Raw genomic sequence first — 23180 nt, forward strand, 5'->3', positions numbered from 1 at the left:
TTGCAATGAAGGCAGATATTTTCAGGCTCAGCAGGAGGTTGTTGACCATGACTGGAAGCCAGTCTCTTCCTCCTCCTGCGCCTCTTGTCCTTTTCAGCTTGTCGGCAAGCAAATCCAAAATGCAGGGAACCATCACATAGGACTTCACTCCATTTTAAGCAATCCTGGGCAAATGTCTCCCAAGTGTCAATGACAATATTACACTTTAGGTTGTCCTTCAGCAAGTCCTTATTACGCTTCTGTTGTCCATCCACGTTACAGTGCCCTTCTTTCAGCTGAGAGAACAGGACCTGTTTTGGGAGGCAATGGTCTGGCCTCTGGACAATGTGTCCAGTCCAGTGGAACTGTTGACGGATGACCATTGCCTCGATCCTGGTGGTCTTTACCTCTTCCAGAACATTAATATTGGTGCGCCTGTCTTCCCATTTGATCTTCAGAATCTTATGAAGGCAGCATTGATAGTATCTCTCAAGGACTTTCAAGTGGTGTCTATAGGTTGTCCAAGTTTCGGACCCATACAACAGTGTTGGGAAAATAATGGCTTGATAAACAAGAAGCTTGGTGTCTGTTCGAATGTCACGATCTTCAAAAACTCTGTGCCGTAAACAAGAAAAATCTACACTGGCACAGCTCAGGCGATGTTGAATTTCTGCATCAATGTGTGTCTTGGATGAAAGATGACTTCCAAGGTAGAGGAAATGATAGACGTTCTCCAGTGCCACTCCATTGATTTTGATAGATGGGACATGTAATACCTCATTTGGAGAGGGCTGATACAGCACTTTAGTCTTCTTGATATTAAGGGTGAAACCAAGACATGCGTAAGCATCGGCAAACACATTCAAGATAGTTTGAAGATCTTTCTCAGAGTGGGCAAGATTGCATTGTCATCAACATACTGAAGTTCCACAATAGCTGTTGTGGAGATCTCTCTCTTGGCTTTCAGTCTGCTAAGACTGAACAGCTTTCCCACTCATTCTGTAAATGATTTCAACGCCAGCTGTAAACTTCCCAGCAATTAGGTAAAGGATGACAGCAATAAAAACCACAAACATGGTTGGAGCGATGATATAGCCTTCTTTGACTTCTCTTTGTACTTTGAAAGGTTCACTCTGGGAGCCAGTGCTCCCCAAAACAGTCGCTTTCATGTTATTATGAAGCAATTTTAGGACATTGATGTATTTATCAGGACACCAAATTCTAGAAAGTACAGTCCAGTGGGCACAGCGATTCACTGAATCAAAGACTTTTGTTAGATCAGGAGTCGGCAACCTTTCAGAAGTAGTGTGCCGAGTCTTCATTTATTCACTCTAATTTAAGGTTTCGTGTGGCAGTAATACATATTAACATTTTTAGAAGGTCTCTTTCTATAAGTCTATAATATATAACTAAACTGTTGTTGTATGTAAAGTAAATAAGGTTTTTGAAATGCTTAAGAAGCTTCATTTAAAATTATATTAAAATGCAGAGCCCTCCGGACTGGTGGTCAGGACCCAAGCACTGTGAGTGCCACTGAAAATCAGTCTGTGTGCCGCCTTCAGCACCTGTGCCATAGGTTGCCTACCCCTGAGTTAGAGCAATAAAAGCCATGTACAGTGGTTGGTTTTGCTCCCAACACTTCTCTTGCAGCTGCCGTGCTGTGAAGATCATATACACAGTTCCACAACATGGTCAGAAACCACTCTGTGACTAGTAAAATTTCTTCTGACAGGGGCAGAAGGCAAGTTGCAAGGATCCACGCCAGAACTTTGCCTGCAATGGCTAGGAGGGAGATACTACAATAATTTCCACAATCTACTTCATCCCCTTTCTTGAAGAGGGTGACAATCAGGGCATCCCTCAGTTCACTGGGTATCGCCTCCTTTATCCAGATTTTAAGGATATGCAGGTAAAGCTGCCAAATTAGCTCTAGTCCACCGTCTTTAAAGATTTCAGCAGGGATCCCATCTAGATCTGCTGCCGTGTTGTTCTTCATACAAACTGGGAGGGTCTTCAAGCTCATCCCTAAATGGTTGTTGAGGGATTTGCTCGAGGACTTCATCTACAACCATCAGCAGACCTCCTATACAATGCAGAAGGATCAGGAGATTCAATACTGAGTTAATCAGCCTGAAAACCATAGCCTCTTCAGCCAGAAATGCATAAACAATATCATTGCCACACTGTGCAGGTTGTGTATGGTCCCAAGAAGCAGCGGAATGGTAGGAAAGCACATAAAGATCTCCCCCTGCTTGATAAGAAATCATTCATCTACTTGAATTAGAAGTCCTGATATTTGGAGAGGCCATGGGGCACTTGATTTTTAGTTTCCAGATGCAGAGTGATCAATCACGGATCTAAACTGAGTGAATAACAATGAGTGAAGACACTGCTTAATTTAACTTCTGCCTGGTAAGCTAGTCTGCCTTGGTGTGCAGTGCATGCAGAAACATGAATCACTTTGATTTTGCTTTCTCTCTACAGACCACTGTGTGATAGTCTATACTTTGGGGAAGTGTCCTGTAACCCACATATTCCTCATTTGTATATAATTGTGATATTGCATGTAAAGCAGGCCGTGGGAGGTATCAGGGGAAACGTTATGATCTGCTGAAACCCATGGTTCTATCTAAATATGTATATCATTAATGCATGTGAAATTATGAGAATGTGTTGTATAGTTTTCACTAAAATATGCTGTGGGTTTGGGAGGCGCCCAGATACAAGCTCTCCAGAGACAATGACACGGGAGGTAGCCAATGCTCGGGTGGGTGCTGAACAAACATCACCAGCCATTGCCCAGCAGAGGAGTTACAATTCAATGACTCACTCACTGGAGACACACCAGGGTATTGCTTCACCTTGTGACTCAAGAATGCTCACCAGACATCCCTTGGATTTGTGTTCTCCAAGCACATGGGACTAAGAGTATAAAACAGAACACAAGGGCCCCATGCATGGCCTTTCTCCTTCCCCCTCCTACGCTGCAAACAACAGGGACACTCTGAAGACTCCAACAGAGGGGACTGGCCCAGGTTTCAAGGGTGAAACCTATGTACTATGAATTGCAATATCCAGTGGGGTGAGAAAAAACACAATCTAGATCAGGGTGGGCCACATCTAGGTACGGAAATTTTATAGTGGACCATGAATGCTCATGAAATTGGGGGCTAGGGTGTGGGGGGGGATGAGGGCTCCGACTGGAGCTGCTGGCTGAGGATTTCAAGGTGCGGGAGGGGGCTCCAGGCTGGGGCGAGGGGTTGGAATGTGGAAGGGGGTGAGGACTCCGGCTAGGAGTACAGGCTCTGGGGTGGGGCTGGGGATAAGGGGTTGGGAGTGCAGGAGAGGGTCAGGGGTGCAGGCGCCAGGCCACGCTTACCTCAAGCAGCTCCCAGAAGCAGCGGCATGTCCCCTGTCCAGCTCCTATGTGGAGCCACAGAGAGGCGGCTTGACGCGCTGCCCCATCCGCACAGACTGCCTTGCAGCTCCCATTGGCCAAGGTTCCTGGCCAATGGGAGCTGCAGAGCCCCTTGGCTGACTCTATGCATAGGAGCCAGAGATGGGACATGCCACTGCTTCCAGGAGCTGTGCAGAGCCCCAGCACATGTGAAGCGGGGCAAGCCCCAGCTGGAGAGTCGGAGCTGGGCAAGCCCCGACCCCACTCCCTAGCAGGAGCTCAAGGGCTGGTTTAAAACATCTGAAGGGCCAGATGTGGCCCCCGGGCTGTAGTCTGCCCACCCCAATCTAGATGTTGCCCAGTCTAATAGGGTTGAGAGCTTAGACTGAATGCTTATATTTTCTTCTCTTCTGGTAACCACTCTGAATTTTTTGACCATCCGTTATAATCACTTAAAATGTATCTTATGTAGTCAAACTTTTTTAACTATTATCTTTACCAGTGAGTTTGCCTGAAGTGTTTGGTAAGGGTGATTGTCAGGTTTACAAAGGCTGGTGTATATCCACTTTCCATCAATGAAGTGATGAACCAATTAATAAATTTGCACTGCTGTTCTTGAGCAGTGCAAGACAGTATATTCTGAGGTACATGGCCGGGAGGATTTGGTTGGTACCTTTCTCTGTGAGATTCATGAGTGGCTCTGGGAGCATTTATGCAATCTAGCTGGGTGTGGGGGCTCCACATGCGGTTGTGCTGAATGAGAACAGCACCTGGAAGGGTTTGATGCTTGTCACTAGCAAAGCATTGTGAGAGGCAGCCCAAGCTGGAGAGTTAAGGGAGCACAGCAGTCCTACAGTCCCAGACTGCACTCCTGGGATCCTATCACACCTAACCCAGTTGTCCATAAAGACCAAGAAGTGAATTTCCTTCTTAAAAGCCAATATTGATACTACCATAATCCTGGAAAAGATCTTTTGAGCACATTTCAGATTAAATGGTAATGATCAGAGTTGAAAAAGCTGCCCACTACAAGCAAAGACATGAGGAGGCTGAAGGGAAAAGCTCAGACTTACAGATGGAAGCCAAGAGCAGGGAGGGATAGCTCAGTGGTGTGAACACTGGCCTGCTAAACCCAGGGTTGTGAGTTCAATCCTTGAGGGGGGCCATTTGGGATAAAAATCTGTCTGGGGATTAGTCCTGCTTTGAGCAGGGGGCTGAACTAGATGATCTCCTGAGGTCCCTTCCAACCCTGATACTCTATGACTAACTCTGAGGGGAGATTGCTGGGTGAGGAAAGTGGACAGTGGAAGCATGTGACTAAGAGAACCAGGCAGAGGAAAAGATGGGCTAGTGAAGGAGAAATAGAGCTCAGGAACAGGTTTGTGGAGTTGGAGAATGAAGAAGGGGCACAGCAGGTGGTCACTGAAGGTGGGAGGGCAAGGAAGATGAGAAGAGCAGCTAGTTCTACAGGAAAACGGACAGAGTCAATGGAGATAACACCAAATATGAGCCCCAGGAGGATATAGGATGGGTTGCAGAGAATTACAAGGGAGAATAGGAATTGAGAGGACTTGCAGCCAGAGGAAACAGGGGATGGGGGGAGAATTGCACCGTCACCAGGAAAAGGCAGGCCTACATGATTGGGGACTCCTTACTGAGAAGGATAGACAGGCCTGTAACCAGAGCTGATCCAGAGAACAGAAGGGTGCGCTGTCTGCCAAGTGCTAAGATACGGGATGTGGACCTGAGGCTGAAGAGGAGCCTAACGGGAGCAGGGAAGAATCCACTGATCGTCCTTCATGTGGGAACAAATGATACAGTTATGGAAGGTATCAAGGGAGACTATGTCAGGCTGGGGAAGACACTTAAGGAAACTGAGGCTCAAGTGATCTTCAGTGGGATTCTGCCTGTTCCTAGAGAAGGGCAACAAAGGTGTGATCAGACTATGACCATCAATAGATTGCTCAGGCAGTGGTGCTGTAAGGAGGGCTTTGGAATATATGGACACTGGGAGGCATTCATGGACAGAGGACTGTTCTCTCAGGACAGATTTCACCCGAGTAGGGAGGGAAATAGACTTCTAGGGTGGAGGCTGGTACAACTGATTAAGAGAGCTTTAAACTAAGAATTTGGGGGAGATGGTCGAGAGATGCTCAGGTAATCGCCATGCAGGATTTTAACACTGAAAGGGAAGAAAATCTGAAGAAAGAAAGGATACAGCCATGGGTAGGAGAATGGACATAAGGAGGAAGGGTAGTGTACATACTCACCTAATAGGTGATACTGGTGGTAGAATGTCTGGGCCTAATCGGATAAAGAATGTGAGCGAAGCCAAACAGCAAAAATTAAGATGTTTGTACACCAATGCAAGGAGCCTAGGTAACAAAATGGAGGAACTAGAATTACTGGTGCAGAAAGTGAAACCAGATATTATAGGGATAACAGAAACATGGTGGAAGAGTAGTCATGACTGGAGTACAGGTATTGAAGGCTATGTGCTGTTTAGGAAAGACAGAAATAAAGGTACAGGTGGTGGAGTAGCATTGTATATCAGTGATGAGGTACACTAAAGAAATGGAATGGATAAGACAGTCTGTCTGGGCAAAAATCACACTGGGGAAGAAAGCTACTAGAGCCTCCCCTGGGATAGTGCTTGGGGTGTGCTACAGACCACCGGGATCTGATTTGGATATGGAGAGAGACCTCTTTAATGAAATAAATACTAATGGGAATTGTGTGATCATGTAAAAGCAGCAAAGAATCCTGTGGCACCTTATAGACTAACAGACGTTTTGGAGCATGAGCTTTCGTGGGTGAATACCCACTTCGTCAGATGCATGTAGTGGAAATTTCCAGGTGCAGGTATATATATGCAAGCAAGCTAGAGATAATGAGGTTAGTCCGATTAGGGAGGATGAGGCCCTCTTCTAGCAGCTGAGGTGTGAAAACCAAGGGAGGAGAAACTGCTTTTGTAGTTGGCAAGCCATTCACAGTCTTTGTTTAATCCTGACCTGATGGTGTCAAATTTACAGATGAACTGAAGCTCAGCAGTTTCTCTTTGAAGTCTGGTCCTGAAGTTTTTTTGCTGCAGGATGGCCACCTTAAGGTCTGCTATAGTGTGGCCAGGGAGGTTGAAGTGTTCTCCTACAGGTTTTTGTATATTGCCATTACTAATATCTGATTTGTGTCCATTTATCCTTTTCCGTAGAGACTGTCCAGTTTGGCCGATGTACATAGCTGAGGGGCATTGCTGGCATATGATGGCATATATTACATTGGTGAACGTGCAGGTGAATGAACCGGTGATGGTGTGTCTGATCTGGTTAGGTTCTGTGATGGTGTCGCTGGTGTAGATATGTGGTCAGAGTTGGTATCGAGGATGTGCGTGATCATGGGAGACTAACTTCCCAGATATAGACTGGAGGACAAGTGCTAGTAATAGACTAGAAAAGCTGGACAAGCCCAAGTCCATAGGGCCGGATGTGCTGCATCCGAGGGTGCTAAAGGAGTTGGCGGAGGTGGTTGCAGAGCCATTGGCCATTATCTTTGAAAACTCATGGCGATCGGGGGAGGTCCCGGATGACTCGAAAAAGGCTAATGTACTGCCCATCTTTAAAAAAGGGAAAGAGGAGGATCTGGGGAACTATAGGTCAGTTAGCCTCACCTCAGTCCCTGGAAAAATCAATCATGGAGCAGGTCCTCAAGGAATCAATTATGAAGCACTTAGAGGAGAGGATAGTGATGAGGAACAGTCAGCATGGATTCACCAAGCGCAAGTCATGCTTGACTACATAACTGCCTTCTATGACGAAATAACTGGGTCTGTGGAAGAGGGGAAAGCACTGGACATGTTATTCTTTGACTTTAGCAAGCTTTTGATACAATCTCCCACAGTATTCTTGCTGGCAAATTAAAGCAGTAATAGGATGAAATTTAATAGTGAAAAGTGCAAGATCATGCATTTAGGGATTAACAACAAGAATTTTTGTTATAAGCTGGGGATTCATCAGTTGGAAGTAACAGAGGAGGAGAAGAACCTTGGAGTACTGGTTGATCACAGGGTGACAACGAAAGCAACAAAGAGTCCTGTGGCACCTTATAGACTAACCAGACGTATTGGAGCATGAGCTTTCGTGGGTGAATACCCACTTCATCGGACGCATGACTATGAGCCGCCAATGTGATATGTCAGTGAAAAAAGCTAATGAGGTCTTGGGATGCATCAGGAGAGGTATTTCCAGTAGAGATAAGGAGGTGTTAGTACCGTTATACAAGGCACTGGTGAGACCTCATCTGGAATACTGTGTGCAGTTATGGTCTCCCATGTGTAAGAAGGATGAATTCAAACTGGAACAGGTGCAGAGACAGGCTCCTAGGATGATCCGAGGAATGGAAAACCTGTCTTATGAAAGGAGACTGAAAGAGCTTGGCTTATTTAGCCTAACGAAAAGAAGGCTGAGAGGAGATATGATTGCTCTCTATAAATATATCAGAGAGATAAATACCAGGGAAGGAAAGGAATTATTTAAGCTCAGTACCAATGTGGACACTGGCCATAAACTGGCCATCAGGAAGTTTAGACTTGAAATTAGCCAAAGATTTCTAACCATCAGAGGAGTGAAGTTCTGGAACAGCCTTCCAAGGGGAACAGTGGGGGTAAAAGACATATCTGGCTACAAGACTACGTTTGATAAGTTTATGTAGGGGATGGTATTATAGGATAGCCTAATTTTGGCAATTAATTGATCTTTGACTATTAGTGGCAAATATGCCCAATGGCCTGTGATGGGATGTTAGATGGGGTGGGATCTGAGTTACTACAGAGAATTCTTTCCTGGGTGTCTGGCTGGTGAGTCTTGCTCACATGCTCAGGGCTTAGCTGATCTCCATATTTAGGGTCGAGAAGGAATTTTCTTCCAAGGAAGATTGGCAGAGGCCCTGGGGGTTTTTCACCTTCCTCTGCAGCATGGGGCACGGGTCACTTGCTGGAGGATTCTCTGCACCTTGAAGTCTTTAAACCACGATTTAAGGGACATCAATAGCTCAGACATGGGTTAGGGGTTTATTACAGGAGTGGGTGGGTGAGATTCTGTGGCCTACATTGTGCAGAAGGTCAGACTAGACAACATAATGGCCCCTTCTGACCTTAAAGTCTATGACCCTATGAACAAAAACAGGAGAATTATTTCTGGGATGATAAAATGTGAATGTGAAGATATGACTCCTTCAGGTATTTGTTCAAATGTTTCAGACAGAGCCTTGCTCTGTTTGTTCCACTTTACTGAGGCTAGAAATAAGTGACGCACAGCCTTTGATGAGACAGAAAGGGTTATTAGCTGTTCCATAACTGGTCGTTCAGACATACTGTACATGTTCATTCCACTTCAGGTGTGTGCACACCCAGTACACTGTTATTGGAGATTTCCCCCTCAGCATACCCATCAGGGAGGTATGTGTGCCTTGGTGCTTCACATTGCTGCACAATGGTGTAAAGGGCAAAGCCACCTCCCACCCTCACCCTCCTCTGTTCCTTCTTACTAAACAGATCTTGATATAGAGAGGAAGGAGGGTAGGTCCTGAAATGGACATGTGCAATACCTTACAAAGAACTGTTACAGAACAGGTTAATAACAGTTCCTCCTTCGAGTGATCGCACACGTCCTTCCTCTTCAGGTGACTCACAAGTAAGTGCAAGCATGTTGTTTGGAAAAGTTACATTGACCATGTCATATCTGTATTCGTCCTTATGAGCATGAGGCTTCAGGAAGAAAGTTGGCAAATATATTGCCTAATTGATGTGGAAGTGAGACAATTTTGGTGAGAAACTTCAGATGAAGGAGCAGGTATAATTTGTCCTTGTAGAAGACTGTACACAGAAGACCAGACACTAAGACTCATAATTAACCCACTCTCCTGTCCAAGGCGATTGACACCAAAAAGGCTACCTTCATCAAGAGATGCAGTAATGAACAGGTGGATAACAGTTCAAAGGAAAGACCCATTAGCTTTGTCAATACCAGGTTTAAGTGCTAAGAGGGAAATAGGGATTCTCTACATGGGGATATAACCTGTCCAGAACTTTCAAAAACCTGATTGACGTGGAATTGGGAAAAAAGACAGCGAGTACCAATCAGAGGGATGGAAAGCTAAGATAACTGCTAGGAGGATCCTGATGGAACTAATGAAGGAGACCTTGCTATTTCATCATCAACAATCATCATGTTCCCTTTACTCCACTGGCATTTAGGGCAGCGACAAAGCTCCTCCACTCCTGTCTGTTTCTGGCAAGTCTTTCAATGGTTCCCCAGTTGTGCCACAGGTTTTTCAGCTCGGCTTCCACAGCTATTCACCATGTTGTTTTCGGACGGCCTCGTTTTCACTTGCCTTCAGGTGTCCATCTTATTGCTACTCTGGTGATGGAAACAGTTTCCATCCAAAGCACATGACCAATCCATGTCCAGCGTCTCCTGGCAATGATGGTGCTCATATCTTCTTGACTGCACTATGCCAACAGATCTTGATTTGAGACTGTACTGGGCCAAAAGATATGGAGGATTTTTCTGAGGCAGGTTGTATGGAATGAAGAGAGTTTGGACATGTTCACACTTTTCCTCATATCTGCAGTGACCTGAGCTAGCTTTGTTTTTTAATGGGACAGGGTTGTTAGCCCTGTACCTAACCCTCAACCTGGAGGACCAGGGTGTCTGTTTTGTCTGGGCCCTCTCCCACAGACCAACCCGGCATGGTTGAACCTACCGGGAGCAAAAAGCTCCTGCTGACACAGATTCTGGGGATCGTTAGAGCACGCAAGATGTCTCGCCATAACAAGGCACGGACACCAGAGGACAGACCTTGCTGTTTAGTTATAATTAAATAGTCCAGCACATGTGATATTGAAGTTGAGACTGGGGAAACTCCTTTTTGTTGGAACCACAGATTCTCTTCCACTTTGCCAATTAAGTATATCTAGTAGAAGGTTTTCCACTATTCAAGAGCGTGACTTGCACTCCCTTTGAACAGATCTCCTGAGGTGTCAACCACAGAGCATCCGGGCTGTTAAGTGAATGGTTGAGATGGAAGAGATGGCAAATTCATTCCGGAGATACAGAAGGAAAAACGTGACAAGCTAGTTGAATATCTTTCAGTTCTCTTACCATTTATGTGGAGAGTTAAATCCTGGGCAGACCACAGGCCTTGAGTCTGCAGGGATCCTAAGTGCGCCCCCCAACCTCAGGTGTAAGTGCCAATAACTAAGGTCAAAGTAGGCTGAAAAGAGGCAAATGAAATCCACACACACACGCAAGGTCTGTCCAACAGTCCAGAGAGGCTAAGATTCATATCATGCATCCAACGAAGTGGGTATTCACTCAGAAAGCTTATGCTCCAATACGTCTGTTAGTCTATAAGGTGCCACAGGACTCTTTGCTGCTTTTAAGATTCATATAGGCATTCGAACCACCATGTCCAGAGGAAGACGAAGGGAAAGTACACTCAGCTCAGCCATTCTTGAAGTTTCCTGAGATGAAGCCTGGCTTAGCAAACCTCATAAGTACATGATGTCATACACCTCACCAGTCTAAGGCAATTCCATGCCATTGTGGTAGGATGGGTGTTCAAGTCTAAAGAAATGGCCAGCAACATCTGGAACCTGGCCTAAGGGAGAAAGGCCTTGGCTTCCAGAGTCCAAGACCACTCCTATGAACTTTCACTTCTGTCATCTGCACAAAAGATACCTTTCCTCTATGAGCAATCCTAGCACGCTGAAGATAAATTGGATCACAGCCACACTGTACAGCAGATGACCCATGGACCAGCCTCTCACCAACCAGTCACCCAAGTAGAGAAATATTTGAACTTCTGATTTTCTCAGGAAAGCACCACCACTCCGATGAACTTTCTGAACACGCAGGGCTGAGGATAGGCCAAATGGCAGGACTGTAAACTGGTAGTGGAATTGGTTGTCCAAAAACCTGGGAAATTTCCTGTGGCTTTGATGTATTACCACATAGCAATATGTGTCCTTTAAGTTGAGGGCAGCATACCAGTCACCGGGATCCAGGGAGGAGATAAAGGAAGCCAGTGTGATCCTGAGAAATACTATTTTCTTTAGGTGTTTGTTGTGCTGCTTCAAATCTAGCATAGGTCTGAAACCTCCTTTCACTTTGGGGATAAAGAAGTAGCAAGAATAAAACCTCATCCCTCTGTGAAATGGAGGAACCTCCCCTCTAGGGCTCCCAGCTGGAGGAGAGAATGAACCTCCCACAGGAGAACTTCTCTGTGAGAATGGTCCCTGAAAAGAGCTTGGGAAGGAGGGTGGAAATTGGATGGTAGAAATAAACTGACGGGTGTATCCCAATTCCACCATGCTTAGGCCCTACTGGTCTGTAGTGATGCAGGTCCAAGCACATAGCAAGTAGGACAACCTATCAGAATACATCAGGGTATGAGAGCTGGCAAACTAAACACTGGGCAGCCTGTCCTCACCACACATATCCAAAAAAACTACTTGGCTGTCTGGCTGCTGCTGAAGAAGTAGGTAGAGGTGGTAAATGCATACCAATGTAGCCGCTGAGAACAGTACTGCTTCTTCTGTGGGACATGTGTATAAATGCCCAATGACTTGAGCTACCCCTATAACCCTTAAGTCTGTGCAGCTTGTTACTGGTCTGTTCCAAGAAAAGTGATGGCCCCTTGTAAGGAAAAACATGGATAGTCTCTTGTACCTCCTGAGGAAGGCCCAATTACTGGAACTGCGGACATTTGTGCATTGTAACAGCCAATGTCATGGCTTTAGCTGCAACATCCAAACCAGCCAGAAGTAAAGCGATGGCCACCAAACTTCTCTCATCCACCATAACAAGAAACACCTGTCTCAGCATCCATTAATTTTAAAACATTGTCCCTGAGGTTAAAAATCAATGATCAGCAGTGCTTGCTGATTAACAATCCTCAGCTGTAGCTCAGCTGTTGAATGAAGTTTCCTGCAAAACAGATTGAGCTTTTTTTTTTTTTTTTTTTGCATCTTTTGATTTTGGAGTAGATGCTTTCTGGCCTTAGCACTCTAGGAGGGAGGGAAGATAGAGTTTGCCGCAGCACTTTAGTGGGCACCAGAATAGCCCTGTTAATTGGAAATGCCACTCGAGAAGCTTTCACAGATGCCAAGATATTGACCAATCTGTGAGACCTCTCTAGAACCATTTCCACCTGAATATTTAAGGCAAAAGTCACCCTCTTTAGCAGGTCTTAGTGAACAATATAATCATCCAATGGAAGTAAAGAACCCTCCGATACTACCGCCTGCTCAGGCAATGAGGATCACCACCATAGGACTGGCTCAAGTATAGCTTCTCCCAATTACTGGGAGGGACGGGGGGAAGGCTCCAAAGCAGACTTTCCATGTTCAATTCTGAACCTGGCACCTGTTTCCTGCTACTTTTGACAAGAACGATCTGGATGTCTTCTAGAAGAAGAAGAACAGGAAAGGTGTGGAGACAACTTGGAGGCAAGTAGAAACCTCCAAGAGTTCCAAAATGGCCACTGGTATGATACCAGAGCTCAATTCCTTCCCGGTCAGCCAAGACAGAGCTTCTGCTAATGTGACACAACTGTGACATGTACAAGTCAACTTCCAACTCAGAGGATGAACTGGATTCATCCAACCGAAGAGGAGCTACTCCTGTCAGTGCCGGAATTGGTGCCAGTAGTCTGGAGAAAGGGGCATTAGTGAGATCACTGCAGTTTGCCTCTCGATAACGGTATACAAGAAGGTGCTTGCAGTGTCCACAGTATCGAGAGACTCAAAAGGTCGCATTCCACAACATCCGTGTCAAATGGTACAGTCTCTTGCCACTGCTAAGCCAACAAAGACCGTACCACTGACACAGATGGTGCCGTCTTAGAGATCAGTACCTGTGCTGAGTCAACAACCCTGCCTGAGCAGTTATTTGAACCAGGGAGTGCTTCAGCCTCAATTGCAGTCTATCCTCCTCACCAGCATGTTTGCTGGACTTTAGAGTCAGGGCCTCTGATATCCCAGATACCAAGTCCTTCAATACCATCTTCTGGTGTGTATTCCTCAGTACCGGAGAAGGAGACTGGCATCAAGAGTCTGCCAAAACAGGAAGTGCACTCTTAATCGAAGCAGATGCAACCCTGCACCCACACTGAATTGGGAGGCTCTGAGTGTGGGTGCAGGGTTGCCTCCATCAGAAGGTGTTTTAGTGTGACCTCCCTTCCTTTTCAGTTCTGGGTTTAAAGTTCCTGCAGACCTGGTACCATCTCTGTCATGAGCTTCTTCTAGGCACTTCAGGCACTTGAAGTGCAGGTCACTAACCAGCATCTGTTTCTTGAAGGCATCCTGGGGACTGAGGCACGCCCCCACCACCAGGTACCAGTACCCACACAGCAGGAATCAAATAGTACCAAAAAGTACACCAATAAAGGAAACCTAATGCTACATTATCTTAAGAAAAACTATTAATGAGTACCAACTATATACAAATGCAAAATTAAGAAAATTTTCAGCAGCAAGACAGCATGCTCCAATAACTGTCTTGGTTGGTAAGGAGGAACTAAAGGGAATTGGGTGTGGCTCTATCCTTTACAACATAGTGCAGCAGCACACAGCAGCAGATGGTGCATGCATGGCCCTAATGGGTACCGTTGAGGGAAAAATCTCCAACAGTGACCTGGGCATGCACAAACCTGAAGTGGAATGGACAAGTGCAACCATTTGAAGAAGACTGGATTGTATCACTGATCTAAAGGAGATTCCATGAATGGCATGAGACAGAAAATAGGTCAAAATGGTGCCTGCACTGGGAACCAATTTGTTTGGGGATCTGCTATCAATAACCAAAGTCCCACATGCCTATATGAAACCAATTTATGGGAAGCCACTTAGACCATGAGCTATTGAGGTTGATTCTTAGAGACCCTTTACTGCCTGCCTGTACTCCACACCCAGGCTGTTTGCCCTCTCATCATCATACTGGCAGCTGCTGCAGGGAGGAAGTAGCAACAAGGCACAGCAATCCGCCACGGCAGCTGGGGGTGACAGCTTTGAGATTGTGGCTGGAATTCTTCATTTCTCTTACGATATCTTCCCACAATTACGAGCAAGGATGTACAGCTAAAGTCAATGTACCACTTCCAGATGCATTTACAACTTTAGAACAAGTTACCTGAAACAAATTAACTGCATCCTCACCTTTAACTGCCCTCCGGCCCGAATATAGTTGTATGCAGAGAAATTTTTCTGAAGATGTAGAGAGCGTAGTATCTGATCAGAACCTCCCTGGAGAAGCTGTGCAAATAGTATTTTAAAAAACAAATATCAATCCAAAAAACGACTATCATCCAATATGTTCATAGTTGGTATAACATAATAAGTTACCCATTTATTGCTACATTCAATATATTCTGATCCTTCTTCCTCATGCATGGTGAGGCATGACCACAACTTTCCATTTCCATTACTAACATGCAAACAGCCTTGGAACCTGAAGCCAGTAAGCATCACGAAGTTGCAGGGAAAGGCTGTGTAAGCATTGTGGCTATGATATACACAGTCTCCACCATTACAGAGCCAAAAACACCTTCCAAGTGGTTACCTTTAAGGCTGTTAAAGCAACAACCTTGAAAACAAGTCAAAACCTCTGCACAGGGGCAACATCATACAGATGTTTTCAGGAAAGCATGCAGGACCAAACACATGTAATTTCCCCAACAGAAACATCTTCAAATTGCCACATGTTGGAAATAAAGTGCTATATACACACATCATGATGGCAAATATCAGCAACTGTACTGAACAAAGTAAGGCAGGTATGTCGATTATTTTCTTTACAAACAGGTATGACGACGGGCATCTCCTTCCCCAGAGCCTACACAGTGGCATCAGCCTACCACAAACAATACTGAAGGCACTGAAGTAAAAATATGAAGTTAAGATATGAATGCATTCAGTGCCATGAAATTAGCTCCATCCAAAGTATAGAAGCCTCATGAGAAAAGAGGACATAATTGTACTGCTAATGAAGTACTAATCCAAAGTTCAGATATAGTACCATATGCTCAGAAGTACTAATACGTTTACAAATGTGTTAATTAATAGGAGGATGGAGGAAAAATATTTCACCTTTCCAAGGCCCCTCTCCAAAATTAGGCATCTTCAGCCAACACAATTGTTAAAAGCAGAAAACTGGCTCAGAATGTGATAACACAGAGCACCCCTTTAAAAAATCCATGCAAGAGGGAATGTGTTAATTGCTTTGTCTGTATGTCCTGCCAGCAGAGGAATGAGTCAGCTAATTTCCATGTGTTTGAGTAGGCAAACACTAACCTGATAAAAAGAGTGAAAGCTTCGTTCTCCTGGCTGCTGCACAATCACTCGGGACTGTGGGGGAAAAGATGCAACGACATGTATTTTTAGACACAAGCAGTGTGCTTCTTAAATATCTTACCTTAGTCTGACAATGCAATAATTCACTATCTTTACCAAAATCCCTCTAGCACTTCTTACCCTACAAACGTACTACTGATCATTGCTAGTGGTGTATGACACAAGGCAGTCCCTGTCCCATGGAGTGTACAGCCCAGTCATACAAATACACAAACAACAGGATATTTTTAAAGATGACTCCTCCTGTGGTGACCATGGTAATTGCTTACATAAATTATTTTGAGCAAGTGCTCCAGGGTCCACAGTTAGGGAACTCTTGTGGTAAATTCTTCTGCTAACACACCAGAATCTCTCTCACCGAACTGGATGGAACCCTGAAAAGTCATCAAGTCCAGCCCCCTGCCTTCACTAGCAGGACCAAGTACTGATTTTGCCCCAGATCCCTAAGTGGCCCCCTCAAGGACTGAACTCACAACCCTGGGTTTAGCAGGCCAAAGCTCAAACCACTGAGCTATCCGTAAAGCAGTGGCAAGTTATGCTTCACTTTTAATCTAAGATCAATGTTGGCCCAAGTCAGAGGCATTCAGATCTTAGTCCCAGACCAGTGTAAGATTTAGGGGAACTACAGTGGAACTTCACATTCAACTGCCAACTACAGAATTTTGAAAATTAATGAGGAAGTAAAGCCAGGAGTCAGATACCGCATGACAAAATGTATACTTTGGCCTTGTCTACACTTACCAGGGGCTTGATGCACGGCAATCGATGCATCGGTGATTGATTTAGTGGGTCTAGTGAAAACCACTAAATCGACTGCAGATCGCTCTCCCGTGGACTCCTGTATTCCACCTGAATGAGAAGCGCAAGGGGAGTCGATGGGAGAGCATCTCCAGTCGACATTGCGTAGTATAGATCCCGCAGTAAGTAGACCTAAGTTATTCACGTAGCTGAAGTTGCGTAGCTTAGATCTATCTCCCCCTGTAGTAGACAAGGTCTTTGAATAGCATAATGTAGTTTTGTTTAAATCCTTAACTAGCTGGTGAAGCATAGAATATTTTGTAACAAAGTCATAGTAATAAAAGCTCATTACAGAGCCATCTTTTGCTATTAAATCTTTGCTGAGAAGTAGTGTGAAACAACTAGGTTTCCTGTGAGAATTACCAGGACAGTGGATTAGCAAAGTCAGTGAGAAATTAGTGAGTTGGCTGTTGTAAATATGGATGATTTGTATGATCATGCAAGGTTAGCTGACTTAAGATCAGACCTCTGTATGCAGCAATGGAAAATCATTGCCTGCCCTCATCAGCCAATTGGGCTAATATTAAATAAATAAATAAAAGAATAAATATTTTAACAGAAACAGAAATTTAGCATAGTGCAGTCAAACTCATTTTATAAAAAGCCTTATGATTTAAAACAGAGGTCGGCAATCTTTCAGAAGTGGTGTGCCGAGGCTTCATTTTTCACTCTGATTTAAGGTTTCGCATGCCAATCACACATTTTAAAGTTTTTAGACGGTCTCTTTGTATAAGTCTATAATATATAACTAAACTATTGTTGTATGTAAAGTAAGTAAGGTTTTAAAAATATTTAAGAAGCTTCATTTAAAATTATCTTAAAATGCAGAGCCCTCCAGACTGGTGACAAGGGCCCGGGCAGTGTGAGTGCCACTGAAAATCAGCACGCTTGCCGCCTTCGGCATGTGTCCCATAGGTTGCCTACCCCTGATTTAAAGCCATTGCAGTTGCAAACAATATTTTCCCTTAGTGTGTCACTAGGGTCAAAGCAGTACATATTAAACACTAAAACACAACAAAATGTTTATTCTGAAACTAGGTTTCAGAGAAATAAAGACAGAAGTTTAAAAATGTTGCCAGATGCTGTCAAATCTGTACAGTCTAAAATGACATGAAATATATTTTTTCCGTCACTCTCCTGGAATATGTAATAAAAGTTAACAAATGATCATGTAAAGCTATGGCATCAGTTCAATGCAATATTTCTAAAACCACACCACCACTACTTGCAGACACACAGAAATCTTCATAATTTATGCTTGACCAGTGATATTTCAGGGCAAAAATTTCTGTGGGAAGCAATTTTATATATGTTAAATTAATCTCAGATTTTATTCTGGGTACAAAGCACAGACAAAACATTCTGAAACCTTTTTACTTATCCCCCGAGTTCTAGGATGGAATGATCTCTGAAAACAATGGTTTCATGGTGTTTGTGTTGCAACAAATTAGTTGTGGTGCTTTGACAGTTTCTTAATTTTAGCTATCATACCTTTATTGATTCTGGGGGAAAAAATTAAGGTCTAGATCTGAAATGACAGTCATTCTATGATGGATATTCAATGAACTATTTGACATGAGTTCAGGAGGGACACATATAAAACATAGTATTTGCCATTTTAAAAATAATCATTATACATGGGAAGACAGCCTAGCACTTTACAATCAAACACAGCTTACCTTTTCTAGTAAATAGTTATTGATATGTCCACCTATCGGGTCTCCTTTGAAATCAAAGTTGATATCCATGTATTTTCCAAATCGGCTGGAGTTGTCATTACGGTTGGTTTTGGCATTGCCAAAGGCCTCTAACACACAGTTGGATTTCAACAACATGTTCTTCACTCTAGTACAGATAAGCAGAAAGCGCAAGAGAACAGCCTAAGTGTAGGTAGTGTGTTCCTAGATATCTAGTGCAACCTTCGTCCAGACATAAATCATGCTTTTCAGAAGGTTTTAGTAACAGTCAGGTTATATTCTCCAAGAAAATTCAAATGTGTCCTGATTCATAGATTCCCAGGGAGCACTGTGACCATCTAATCTGACCTCCCGTATAACACAGGCCAGAAAAGTTTTCCAAAATAATTCTTAAAGCAGATTTTTACAAAAAACATCCAATCTTGATTACAAATTGTCAAGGATAGAGAATAGACCAGAAACCCTGGTAAATTTTTTCAATAGTTAATTACTCTCACTGTTAAGAATTTACATCTTATTTCCAGTCTGAATTTATCTAGCTTCAACTTCCAGCCATTGGATCACGTTATACCTCTCTCTGATAGACTGAATTGCCCATTAAATATTTTTTCTCTAGGTAGGTACTTATACACTGTAATCAAGTTGCCCCTTAGCCTTCTCTTTGTTAAGCTAAATAGATCCAAAGATCTCAATCTAACTCTATAAGGCAGGTATTCTAACCCGTCAGTCATTCTTGCAGCCCTTCTCTGAACCTTCTCCAATTTTTCCAACATCCTTGAATAGGGGACACCAGAACTGTACACAGTATTCCAGCAGTGGTCACATGAGCACAAAGTTAAATAACCTCTGTACTCCTACTTGAGATTCTCGTATTTATGCACCGCCCGGATTGTGTTATCTGTTTTGGTCAAAGCATTACATTGGGATTTCATGTTCAGTTGATTATCCACTATGACCCTGAAATCTTTTCCAGAGTCATTGCTTACCAGGATAGCGTTCCCCATCCTGTAAGTATGGCCTAAATTCTTTGATCCTAGATGTATAAATTTAAATTTAGCTGCATTCAAACACACTGTAATACATAATTTATGCCCTGTAACCAGGAATCTATTTTAGGCAGACAATATGCATAGGTGGTACTCTGTTAGCAAAAGTTCCCAGCTGATTTTCCAATCCCTAGACATGAATGGGGAGCTTGAGTGAGCATTTTCACTGGAGAGCCTTTGGTTGTAGAATTTACTTCCTCAGTTAGTCTGTCTAAATTTGAGTTTGCCCCCCGAAATACTCATCTAATCTCCAGGTTTTTTGCATGGTGGGCAAGTTGTTCGAGAGTTAGTTCCGAGGTGGAAGTTTAATTTTCTTTGTCAGTATGCCACAGTCATTTATTTAAAGACTTTTATACTTTTACTCAGTATGCCTGATGAGCATATTTTGAAATTCATGAACATGAAATGCTGGACTAGAGTGTATTGCTTCTGTTCAACACTCCATTTGTCATGAATTGAATGTATAAGTATATTTAGTTCCATGAAGTCTCACTGATACCCCAACAGAAACTTAATTTCAGGGCATCGTTTATAATTTGGAAGTGCAAAGGCTTGAGTTACACTCCCAACACTCCTAGTCAATTATCTGTTAGCAATTTATCTCTGTTTCAATTTTTTCCCCAAGTCAAAACTTTACCTTCAGGAAAGGATGAATTGATATGAAAACTTCATGCAATTATAAAAGTAGAAGAAAAGAAGATAGGTATATCAAGAGTGCCCAGTACCATGGCATCAGGACATGAAGCTATTTTTCCCCTCATAAATTTCTGTAAAGCCCTTACCTTTCAATCTCTGCTCTCTGACTGGGATTGGTGATGGCTGCTATGTACTGCATAATGTATTTACTGGCCTCAGTTTTCCCAGCCCCACTCTCACCTGAGGACACAAACAGCAAAGAAGTATCATAAGCCAAGAAGAGATTTAAAAAAAAAAAAAAAAATCAAGATACTGTAAGTCATTGATCATTGCAATCATGTCATTCTGCTTCAATGGCTTCTCTACCTTTTCTTATCTGAGATATGAGGTGTTTTTGATACCAATGTAACCTTGTCTGGCTGCTGTTACTATGCTAACTTAAAACGAGTAACGAAATAAAAGATTTCACAGGTTTGTAAGGCCTAGCAGGCAGAGAATCAAAAGGGATATTGTTAGAGGGAAAAGGTTGGCATATAGTGGCTTGCTTGCAGCAATGCTGTAAACTGTAACACAAGAGACTACTGTTCAGAAGCTATCTTGGGTCTCTAGCTCCGCAGGCTGCTAGAGCATAGGGATACCATGGAAACTACGTGCCAGGATCTGAATGGCAATAGTTCACTTTATGAGCATCTCCCCCACTATTTAGAGTCATGGCAAGCAATTAACTTCGGTCATCAAAACAGAAGACAAACACTAATTGAAGTCATCTAAGGTGTAAGAGACAGTCCTCAAAGAAAAGATAGGACTGAATGCTATAGGCTCTCTTCCAAAACCAGCCTTCAACCAGACTGGGTGTAACAAGGAAGGGACTCATATTCAAGTTACCACCACACAATACCATTACTCCTGGGGGAATTCTGCGGCACTGTGCATATGCAGAATTCATAGATTACTTTGCTTCCCTGCAGAAAAATAACTTTCTGACAGGGAAACAAAGGGAAGCCACAAGAGCCCCTCCCCGAGGCGGGTGCATGGTTTCAGGGGTCTCGAGCACCCTGTGGAGAGAGATATCATTGTAGGGGGCTGGGGACACCCAGCCCGGAGCCAGATCAGCCCTCCCCAGCCCCATCCACTCAAACTCCAAGCATCTGGCCCACCCTCAGACTCTCCCCACTAAACCTTAACATCGCACACCCAGAACCCCACTGTCAAGCCCCACTCCCCTGCACCCAGCCCTCCGTGCCAAGCTCCACACCCCCTGCACCCAGATCAGCCCCCTTAAATCCCCACACTCAGATCCCACCTGTGGAGCCCTAACCACCTTAACCTGAACCCCTCTGCAGAGTGCATTGCCCCTGCACTAGGAACCCTCCGAACAAGACCCTATGCATCCAGATCTCTCCTGCACTCGGACCCCCCCATTGAGCTGCTCACACCCAGATTGCCCCACACAGAACTCTCTCACCATACACATCGATCCCCCCCACACTAAGCCCCTCCACACTTGGATCCCGCCGGGCTGAGCCTGTCTGCCCACACCTAGTGCGCTTGGTGAAGAGAGGCAGGGTACCAGGGTGTTTCTGGGGCAAGCCCAGACCTTGTGCTATATCAGAGTCAGGTGCACCCTCACCCTACCTCCAGGCAGCCAGTGGCCTGTGCTCCCCACTGCCATGCTATAACCTCTACATGTATTTATTGACAAACAAAATTTGGAGAATTTTAAAATATTGTATGCAGAATTTCTCTTTTTGGCACAGAACTTTTAATTTTTTGGAGCAGAATTCCCTCACGAGTATAATATGTATCACTAATTAGTTTAATCTACAAATTCTTGAATTACAAGGAGAGTCAAATAGTCCTCAGGTAGTGAGGAGAGGCTTTTCCACCTTACCTGATATTACAATGCAGGTATCTTTTGATCGTCTCTTCATGGCCTTGTAAGCAGCATCAGCAATTGCAAAGAGATGAGGGGGCCTCTCATATAACTCCCGTCCTTTGTACTGCTCAATCATGTCACGACCATAAATGTTCAAGTTTTTGTAAGGGTTCACAGAAACCACCACTTCACCAATAAATGTATAGATCCGTCCTTTATCAAATCTGCCCAGGGAGAGCCGAATGGGAAAGTTAGTCAAATGTAATAAATCAGAATTTGTATTCTGCATCCATGTTGTCCATTTGATTATATCCAAATATTTTTCACTTTCTTACAATATAAAGAAACACTACTAAGGAACACTTCTCTATTTAGCACACATGGTATGTCAATGTGTCATTCTAGGTAGTCAGGTAACAGACTATGAATCAAGACTGATTTTGAATCAAACGCTACTTCCGGAAATTACCACCATTAGTGTTTCACCTGAAAATGTTTGATACAGATTTGCCTGCTGAGTACTACTGCAAAACTGAGTTTATGACAAGGTAGGCGAGGTAGTATCTTTTATTGGACTCACTTCTGTTGGTGAAAGGGACAAGCTTTCAAGCTTCATAGGTAATCTGAAGAAGAGTTCTGCGAAATTCGAAAGCTAGTCCTTCCCACCAACAGAAGTGGGTCCAACAAAAGATATTACTTCACCTATCTTGTCTCTCTCATATCCTAGGACCAACATGGTTACAGCAATATTGCAAACATAAGTTTAGGACCACAGATTACACTATTGTTCTGCATACATACCCAACCAGCCTTTCAATACTCATTTCAGATATTTCTATTACAGTTCGTGATCTACCAAGGCACAGAATTTGCTATAAGACATTTTACTCAGCTTAGAGTAAATTTTAAATCACTACTTGAATTCAATAGAGCAAAGATGTATAAAAAACACTGGCGTTTCTAATCCACTTGCCTAAATAAGCCAGACTTAGAAGGAAAGGTTTACTTTGAGATGTTAAGTTCTGAAGACCTTAGACACTACATTGCCCAGCAAGGTGCACAGAAATCTGGAAGCCAGAACTAGAGCTCTGGTGACAGTTATAGGAGGGAAAGTTGTAAAACAGTGAATTAACCTACAACCCAGAAAAAAAAAATCCAACTTTCAACCCTAGTGATTGTTTTCTTTCAAAAGGAGCTCTCCACAGTAAGGAGCCCAGAGTGGAACTACAGCCCTGATGTTTACCTGAAGTTTGAAAACTATCAAGTTCCAGACAAGTATATGAAAGGGGATAGCTACGACTAATATTAACCAATCAACCCTCTTAAAAACAAAAAAAACACCGAGCGC

The 23180-nt window shown here is 43.7% G+C and overlaps 1 protein-coding gene across 1 annotated transcript in view; it reads right to left on the reverse strand.

The window, feature by feature from the left end:
• Positions 1–23180, reverse strand: part of MYO1D (myosin ID) — a 336246-nt gene that overhangs the window by 241193 nt on the left and 71873 nt on the right. The window contains exons 2-6 of the mRNA XM_050934906.1: positions 21848–22056; positions 20103–20196; positions 18257–18422; positions 15720–15773; positions 14586–14681 (exon numbers count right to left, since the gene is read on the reverse strand). Coding sequence (XP_050790863.1) covers positions 14586–14681; positions 15720–15773; positions 18257–18422; positions 20103–20196; positions 21848–22056 — 619 coding nt within the window. The remainder of the gene's footprint in view (positions 1–14585; positions 14682–15719; positions 15774–18256; positions 18423–20102; positions 20197–21847; positions 22057–23180) is intronic.

This window comes from Gopherus flavomarginatus, chromosome 25, assembly GCF_025201925.1.
Source record: "Gopherus flavomarginatus isolate rGopFla2 chromosome 25, rGopFla2.mat.asm, whole genome shotgun sequence".
In the NCBI taxonomy this organism is placed as follows: Eukaryota; Metazoa; Chordata; order Testudines; family Testudinidae; genus Gopherus; species Gopherus flavomarginatus.